We start from the raw sequence: 9,777 nt of genomic DNA on the forward strand, positions 1-9,777 counted from the left end.
ATAATTTCGGTTCATTTATGAGTGAATTAAGATGCATTTAATCTCGTTGTTCTGTACAATTCAAAACTTTTCGTCCTAACCTTCTATTGCTTCTTCTTCTTCTTTTTCATTTTTTTTCTTCTTCATCTTCTTATTTCATTTTGTTATAATTTTTCTTGTTTCACTCTATTGAGAGAAATAAAATCATGAAAAAAAATTAAGTAAAAAAAAAAGAAAAAAAACATAATGGTGCAAAATCATCAAAAAGAGAAGAAGGAAAAGAAAAAAAAATACAGACCAAAAATAAGAAATACATAATGGTACAAAATCATCAGGAAGAGAAAAAGAAAAAGAATAAAAAAAATACAGGCGAAGAAGAAGCTTCGTATGTGAAAACACGTGTAATTACGCTCTTTTAATGAGAATAATTTTTGTTGGTATTGGGCCTACTTGGATAGATTTAGATAACAATAAGACTTAGATATATAGCAGTTCTCATATATTTTATACGAGTAGTTAGTTATGTCTGAACTTTTGTATGCACATAGCATGAACTATGATATCCTCCACTTTTATTTGACGATACAAAAAATAAACATCCCATGGATACAATAATGGGAAAAGAAGGAGAGAAATGTAATCAATTATAATGTAGGACACCTCAGTCTTTACATGAATCAAGATCAATAGTGCATGCCTTAAGGAACAGAAGAAGCACCAATATCCATCATGAGAAAACAGAGCTGCTCTCGCAGGAACAAAACCTGTTTCACAAGTCACTCGTAATTAAGTAGTACCACTTACACTAATCATTTGAGGAATTTAACAATGTTCTTCAATTGTTTCTCATAAAATTCACTATGGGAGTTTTGAACACATCATATTAAGTATCAACTCAATGGCTGAGGTTTTCAATGATATATATGGTGGAGTCTATTGAGCATATGACTACAGTAACTATGGTGTCTAAACAACTTTAGCAACACCTAAAAAGTGTTGCTAAAATTAAAGTCATATTTTTTAAATATTTTGGTAACAATTTTTTTTCTAAATTAAAAAGCATTGTAAAGTAGTAAAAAAAGCATTACTTTTGCTTTAGCAACACTTTATAAATGCTGCTAAAGTTGTAAAGCCACCATAACTATAAGCACCATAACAAGCACCATTTAATTATGGAGGAATATGTTTTCATATTAAGTACACACACATATATATAAAAGGAAAAAAAAAGAAGGGGCATGGTAAATGGCCCTCTTTCATTGTTAGTTTTTATGAACAATTCTGAATCTTCAAGAGGATTAATTTAAAATAAACCATTTACATGATGGAAAAAATTAGCCACTTTTTATTTTTTCTTTCATAAAATCACCAAAATCATATTTTGTTCTTGTCTAGTACATATTGTAATCAATATTTTCCATTCTTTAAAAAAAAAGTTAGAAAAGGAACAGGAACAAAGGCTCTAAACAAATGGACATTACCTCTTCCTGAAGTAAGGGAGGAAGATTTTCAGTTGTTAGAATGCTATTAACTTCTTCACGCAGCTTTTCTTCCTTAATGCCTGACCAAGTATGCAACGGCAGCGCCAATAGAAGCACTGTTAAGACATCTGCCGTAGAAGGGTGCATTCCGATGCACTGACCTTCATCAGATAAACACAAACTATTCGGTTCTCTCTTACACAAAGGGACCAAAACATCAACTCCTTGTTCGTTGCTGCCACCAGTTGTAACAGTTCCAGAAACCAGCGTTGCTTGATTTTCACCATCGACATTCAGATGCTTTAGGTCTATTTGTCCACAGCATTTTCCACCTGACCTACTGCAACCATTCAAAAGATCTGCCCCTTGGCAACAAATGTTTGCGGCAAGTTCTGGTAAATTATCTTTGTCGCCAAGTTTTGAACCATTGTTGCAGCACAAACTTTCCGAAACCAACCACCTGGTCACATGTTTGAAGAGCACAGTTGTCCTTATCTGTTCCAATATGTCTGCCTGAAATTCAAAGCACTCAAACATTATGAGTCTTGATTTATTGGTTTTTCCTTTTCAAATATAAACAATATGTTTTTTCTAATTCAGTGTGAGGAATTTAGTCTCAAAACCTTGATGGCTAGCCTTCCTTTCTCCTCTTCACTCAGTGTGAGATTCCCATCTTCTTGCCGACGAACTTCAGCAACCCATGTGATGAACCCTCTTAATTTATTAGGAGGAGACTTAAATACAACAGAGAGTACATCATGCATGTCTTTTAAATCGTCTGACTTTAGAAGGAGAGGAACATCTTCGGCTAAGAATTTGGCGATACTGCTCCAACCCTCATGTCTACAACTCTGTGGATAGTCTAATAATAAGTATTGACTGTAATCTACATAGACAAATAATATTAATGAAACATAAACAAAATAAATAATCAGTATGAGTTCTGCTAAATTTGAACAATACAAGTACTCAGGCCCTGACAATTCCTAAAAGGGAACAACAATTCGACACAAAGATTAAGCTTATTCATATGAAATCCAGCATACTCCCAAATCAACCAGGAAGGATCATATTAAGACCTTGCAATGATAGTTGATAATTTTAATAAATCCGTGGATGACTGATTTTTGTATTGTCTGACATAACGGAATCAGAAAACCTATCTTATAGATGACTTCAACAAGATAAATTTACGGTAAGACAAATTACTTTTCCATCTATTTTAGAATTATGAATTTAGAGACTCTATATTTGCTTTCCAGTGGTCTCATAAAGAATCAATCAGCAAAACATTACCACAGTATAAAGTATTGATGGTGCCCTATTAAGCCTTGAAATAATCATGTACCTGAAAAAAACAAATTTCAAATACAAATGGAGGTCAACAACACTAGCTGAGCATGCCCAAAAGACTAAGCTCATAAGTTGTAACCTTTTTCATCCCAACAATTCTGAAAACTGCAATATAATTGAAGGAAATGACAGTGAAGACTGTTGTCTTGACAAAACCGCAGAAGAGACATTGTTAACTATCACACTTCAATTAACAAAGTAGATCTTACCCCCTGCGATGTCCAGTTGATTTATCAATTGTATTCATGGCATCCCAGAGAAGAGAAGTGGGAACCCAGTGAGGAGGATATTTAAAACGAGCAACATCCAGAATGAGAACCATATCCCTTTCGGCGTGATATCCTCCGATTGGTGAAAAATGGCCAGTACCAGTCTGTTATCCAATAATTCGACAAATTCCCATCATTCCTATAAACTTATTTAGCTTTACATTCCTTAGACAACAATCTTTGTATCTATGCAAGAAGATCTAAAATCGTATAATCTATGAACTCTAATGATAGAGAAGCATGCTTTCTGGTGAACTTGATCAAGAACGAAACTCAACTAAAGAATTCATTGGCATAGTTTATGAACATAAAACAGGAAGAATGACCTTCAGACAAGACCTGATTGAAAGCTGCTCGGTGATAAGACACAATCACATGGCAATCCTCGGAGGAACAGCAGGAGATCAAACGCTTGCGAAAATCATCAATGGTACTTTCGTCTGAACGAAAAGCTTCAACTCTAGCCCCATTGCACCGAGCCAAGCACGCAACTTTGCCAAATGTGATTCCTTCTGCTTTGACTTTTTCCAAAGGCTCACAGCAATCCAGCATAGAGTCATCAAACCATCTCCAAGGACCTATACACATTGAAAATAACAAACTTTCTTATATCCTTTTCATGCCATTCAGTGCAAGACATTTATAAAAACAATTAAAAAAATTAGAGAGAACAAGAGAACCAAATAGGGAAAAGAAAAAGAAGAGACCTTTCCATTTTCTACCCGGATCAATGGAGAGAGCATTAAGGACAACAGCAAGTGTGGCGAGTCCGCAGTAAGCAGGCTCTGATTGTGTTTGGTAGTAAGATATCAACTTGAAGAAGCCCTCCATGGTTCCATGAGCTAGAGCTTCAGCAAAGATCTTCTGCTCAATTGAATTGGGATCAAAAAGGGATTTTGATGAAATGGGGTTTGTTAGTTGGATTGAAATAGTTGAAGACTAACCTTGCCTTGAGGAGAGGAGAAGTCGATTGCAGGAGGAGAAGGGAGAGCTCTACGATAGAGACCTGCGCTTGCCATAACAATTCAATTCAATGAAACAAAAATTGAAGCTCTGATTTTGATGCTATGGTCATACATTCTTTCTTGTTAGTGGAGTAGCGGCTTTTATTTATGCTTCCAAATTCGAATCTTCAACATTTTCAACCCCCTTTTGTCCAATTATTATGTTCTTCTCGCCGCTCTATTTTTGTTTAATGCTCTCAAGTGGGTTGGGCGTTAATCTCCAAATTAATATACCAAAGGGATGATTAGATCATCTAATAAGTAATTCATCTCAATTTCTATTTATGCCCTATTGTCATAAAAATAACTCTATATCAATTTTTGCGTTATAAATAGTAAATAGAAACTCAAAACATCTTTCTTTTTTTCGTTAAGAAGAACTAACTTTAGTTCCTATTGTGATCCAACTTAATTAATTAAAATAATTAAAATTAATATCATTACTATTTTTTTACAATAATATTTTTAAATTTATAAATTCAAAAATAATTTACTGTTAAAAAATATTAATATTAAAAAATTATATATAAAAATAATAGTATAATACACAATATATAATTCGAAATTACACTAATTTATAAAATTACTTAATATTAAAAAAATATAGTTAAATTATTTTATAAGGTGTAAAAATTAAATTTATTTTTTTATGTAAATAAATTTAATTAATTATAATTTAATATAATAATATAAATAATATTTAATATTGATTTAATATAATTATTTATATTAATTATTATTTAAATAATTAATATAAAAAATTAATATAAATTATTATTTAAATAAAGATATAACTATTTAATATAATTAATTATTATAATTATTAATAAATTAAACATGATTAAATTATTTATTTTTTGAATAAATAATTAAATTATTTAATTAATTATTATTTAAATAATTAATATAAATTATTAATTAAGTCTAGATATAATCATTTAATATAATTAATTATTAATAAATTAATTATAATTTAATTATTTAATTAATTATGATTTTATATAAATATTTAATTTTATAATAACTTGCCACATAGCAAGTTATTACAGAGGGACTCAGAGGGCCTCCAATTATTGGAGGTGCTCTTAATGATTTGATAATTATAAGAATTTTTTAGGACTTCTATTTCTTTTTAGTTTCTATATCAATTTTGATGTGAAATTAATTTGTCTAATAAAATAAAAAAATTAAAGATTGATTTGGAAATTGAATTTTATTAAAACTTGGATGTGTAATAAAAAAATTTCTTGAAAACTTAGTGAATGTTACTCAGACTTCATTGGTGTTTGTATATCCCAATATTTTAAGCTTGAATGGAAGCACAACTCATGCCTATCTCGTTCAAGGGAAAAAGAAATTCTTATAAACTTCCCAAACAAAACCACTCATTTCAAATATTTAATAAACTTTAAACATTGCAATTTTGAGTTAAATTGACATGTATATATACATTAAATATGTTTCATTTCTTAGAACATTCATTAAATATGCTCCAAAACGTTAAAAATCCAAGTTAGTGATTAGTGCCTTGACGTGCTTTCAATGATGAGGATGAGAAAATCAAATCTCACAAACCGAATGTGAAATGGTAAACATATTCTGAATAGAATAGCTACTTGCTATAACAATGTAATTTGACGACCAATGAATATTAGAATATACAAAAATGGATCTCCTATAATCATTCAACAAAATCTATCACCGGATGATTTCTCTTCCTTGAAATTTGTATGAATAGTTAAAATATCGAAAAAAAAATCACAGCTAAGTTGTAAATTACTAAATGCTCTAGCGTCTTCAGTAGCACTAAAATGTCCTACAAAACAATTTAAAAAATAAAAACCTGCTGCAATTGCAATTATGTACCAAAATTTCTTCAGCGGATAGTCACCAATTTCAGTAATTCTATACTATTCAACGTGGGTTGACCAGGATGACCGAAATGAGAGAGATTCTAAGAGAAAGGCGCATGGAGATCCTCATCTACCTTATCCTCTTGACATTTCTTCAGAAGATGTAGCTGACGTCTTAAGTGCAGAACCTGAAATCCAGATTTTATATTATAAGCAGAAGATGGAAATAGAACAGAATATGCAGAAATCAGAGTGCTACAATGCATGGAAAGACACTGTTTTTTATTGAGAAGTTTACTGCATCACGACTCGGTACAACAACCTGCAGCGAAAGACTCGAATATGTGGGCTGCTACTAGCGATTCAACATATTTGTGTACGGAATTTACATTGCTTACATAAAAAGGTCAAATGCAAATTTCCATATAAGAATTAAAAGAGGTACAAACAAAGACAATCTCACCTCTTTGGTTTGTATTTTTATCTTTGGTTTCATTTTCAACGTTTTCGGTTTAGGATTTTGTGAGAAAAAAGTGAAAATAGAAAATATGATTTCATTGTTTTCCAATGTTTTCATTATTTTCTTCACAAATTCATGAAAACCAAAAACAGTGAGCACAAGATTAAACAAACAGAACAATTATTATTGTTACCACTTGGAGGCATCAAGGGATGATATTAGTAATTAACAAGAGATTGAGGATAAAAGGAGATAGTTAAATTTTTGTTAAAAAAGAAATTATGATAACTACCTCTTCTTGAAGCAAAGTAGGAAGATTTTCAACTGAAACCAGGCTATTTATTTCCCTCAAGAGCCGCTCATCTTTGATATCAGACCATGTCGTAGATGGTAAGGACAGTAAAAGCACAGTTAGCACATCTGTGCTAGCTGGGTGCATCCTAATGGAATTACTTAGGCTAGAGCAAGTGCAACATGATTTTCTAGTAGAAGGAATCAGCACATCAACCCCTTGCTCACTGTTGCCATTTACCACAGTCCCATAAACCATTGTTACTGGTTTTTCATCTTCAGCTTTGCAGCATTTCAAGCATGTTTCATGACAGCAATACTCCGCCGATGAGCTAATTTTCCCACCTAAAATTTCTGCTCCTTGGCAACAAACATTTGCAGCAATGTCAGGTAAGGTGTCTCCATCACCTGAAGTGGGTGAATGTATGCTGCAAGAAGTTGACATAAAGCGAATCACATGTTTGAAAAGCCCTGTCTCCTGCACTTGTTTCAATACCTCTTCCTGCATGAAAAAGGAGTTAACTGCAGTAGATTAAAATTTTGGAGAGAATTACAATAAGTTGGTAAGAAACATGTCAAACCTTAACACCAAGCCTTGCTTTCTCCTCTGGGCTTAAACTTGGACCACCATCTTCTCGCCTCCTGATCTCCGCAATCCATTTGATAAATTCCTCAAATTTAGATGGAAGTGATGTGACTATTATTGAAAGAACCATTTGAATGTCTTTCACATCCTCTGATTTTAATAGAAGAGGAACATCATCCATTAGGAATTTTGCAATACTAATCCAACTCTCATGTTTGCAGCTCTGTAACATCAAAAGAAGTGCGTAATGCATCCATCCACCCACACCAACCATCATAAATAACAAAATGTACAGGCATCACTTTCTAGAAATATACTATTACTACACACCCAGTCACCCACACATGTTAATTAGTTTCATACTCGCAGAATTCTGAAGTCCATTAAATTAAGAACGGCACCACATATTCTCAAAAATTCATCAAATGGTCCAATGTGCAAACTGACTTTCCAACTTGGATTTTGTAATCATTGATTTCAAAATGACTTTTGAATCAAACCTCAATTTTTTTTCTTCCAAACACCTATTAGCAAATTCCATACGAACTGAATGAGATAATATCATCACAAAAGAAAGAATGTATCTGAACAGACATTGAAATCATGAAATACGATGGAAAACAAGGTATCTTCTGGACACAATTTCATCTATAGTTTTAAGAGACAAACTAACAAGTTCATATCTATTACAAACTAAGGGAAATGCTTGATTAAGAAAGGAAAATTGTGGTTCATTTCACAACATCTGCTAGATAGAAGATCACACAAACTTGAAATAAACAAACTGTCCAATATGCTCCGACAAACAAGTTCACCATACCACAAAAACTGAAGTATAGTTCAATAAAAAGTAATGGAATCTCTTCACTCGCACATGTAACAGAAATTATCCAACAATTTATTATCCATACCAACATTTTTATATATGATGAAATGCCAAGTTAGGGCCCATTATATAATGGAAAGACAAATACCAGAGTATAAAGCATGCCAGGTTCCCTATGTGGCCTTGATATAAGCATGAACCTGGAAAGAATAAATAATTACATATAGAATTAACACACTCTTGAGTAAACGGACATCTAATCATTGATTTCTACTAACTATAACTAGGCATACAAAGTCAAAAAGTATAAAATTTATACAAGAAAATTACCCCCTAGTTTGTCCAGTGGATTCGTCAACATAGTTCATGCCTTCCCAGAGAAGCGAAAGTGGAACCCAATGAGGGGATACTTAAATCGTGCAACATCCAAAATAAGCGCCATGTCCTTCCCAGCATGATAGCCTCCAATAGGTGAAAAATGACCAGTTCCAGTCTATTGTGAAAGTTAAATTAAAATATTCATGTTCATCATTTCATCCAGAATACCATATATGCATCAAGAATGTCTACCTAAACAAATTTTATAGCTTTGAAGACATACTTGTTTGAGAGCAGCCCTGTGGTACGAAGAGATGACATGACATTCATCAGAAGCTGAACAATTCATGACATATTCACGGAAAGCATCGATGCTGCTCTGGCTAGCATGAAAGGCTTCAACTTTTGCTCCAGCACAATGAGCCAAGCACACGAGCTTCCCAAAGGAGATGCCTTTAGCTTTGACCTTTTCAAGAGGCTCACAACAGTCCAACATAGATTCATCAAACCATCTCCAAGGACCTGTATGATTGATTACACAGCAAATTGAGGTAGGGGATTCAATCAACTAAACCCTAATCAGAGAAATAGGAAGTAAGAAACCTTTCCATTTGCGACCAGGATCAATGGCAAGAGCATTTAAGACCATGGATAAGCTTGCGAGGCCGCAGTAGGCGGGTTCCGATTGGGTCTGGAAATAAGAGACCAACCTGTAGAAGCCTTCCATGGTTCCGTTCTGAATAGCTTCAAGAAACAGTTGCTGCAGAATGCAGATTCGATTCGATTCAATTGAAATGATGATTAGGTAAAAAAAAAAAAAAGCAGAGTAAGCAACAAGCAACCTTGCCTGGAGAGGAAGCGAATTCCACGGCGGGGGGGCACGAAAGAAACCGCCGATACAACCCCGCCATCGCCATTGGAATTTGCAAACACACAACACAGTAACCGAATTATTGAAAGAATATATCCCGCGTTTTTTTGTTTTTAATTATCGCTCATCGCTGATGCCTCTGCCGTACTGGCACCCTTCCCAATAAACTATTCTCTCCTCAGAGAAATTTTTACTAAATAAAAATTGATATACTGAAATTTTTAATAACTTCTATTATAAGAGTAAATGATAAATCCGTCTCTGACTTTTTTTCCGCGGACATTTTCGTCCCTGAGGTTTGAAAAATACTTTAATGTTTCTGACCCTCCGAAAAAGTAGACCTGTTTACCCTTTCGTTAGAGTCGTTCCGTTTGTCCTGACGGAAAACGGTGACGTGGCTCCCGTGGCGCTGACCTGGCCGTTACGGGCTGCCACGTGGGATGGACTTTTGAAAAGAGGACGTATTAATCCTTTTATACCAAAACG

General features: G+C 33.5%; 1 protein-coding gene and 1 pseudogene across 2 annotated transcripts; both read right to left on the reverse strand.

Moving 5' to 3' along the window:
• Positions 1–456: 456 nt before the first annotated feature.
• LOC112695181 (glutathione gamma-glutamylcysteinyltransferase 3) lies at positions 457–4,315 on the reverse strand. Of its 2 annotated transcripts, none has more exons than XM_025747430.2 (8): positions 4,027–4,315; positions 3,790–3,946; positions 3,422–3,660; positions 3,023–3,186; positions 2,757–2,808; positions 2,084–2,311; positions 1,461–1,973; positions 457–743 (listed from the first exon to the last, which is right to left on the reverse strand). In XM_025747430.2, exons 1-8 carry the CDS (start codon positions 4,099–4,101, stop codon positions 678–680), a joined length of 1,494 nt encoding a protein of 497 aa, XP_025603215.1. In that variant the 5' UTR covers positions 4,102–4,315; the 3' UTR covers positions 457–677. The 2 variants fall into 2 exon arrangements, with proteins under 2 accessions (XP_025603215.1, XP_025603217.1); XM_025747432.3 differs by having other exon boundaries at positions 4,032–4,271.
• Positions 4,316–5,667: 1,352 nt separating this feature from the next.
• On the reverse strand, positions 5,668–9,471 carry LOC112695182 (glutathione gamma-glutamylcysteinyltransferase 1-like; annotated as a pseudogene).
• Between the last annotated feature and the right edge of the window lie 306 nt (positions 9,472–9,777).

The sequence above is a fragment of the Arachis hypogaea genome, chromosome 6, assembly GCF_003086295.3.
Source record: "Arachis hypogaea cultivar Tifrunner chromosome 6, arahy.Tifrunner.gnm2.J5K5, whole genome shotgun sequence".
Lineage (NCBI taxonomy): Eukaryota > Viridiplantae > Streptophyta > Magnoliopsida > Fabales > Fabaceae > Arachis > Arachis hypogaea.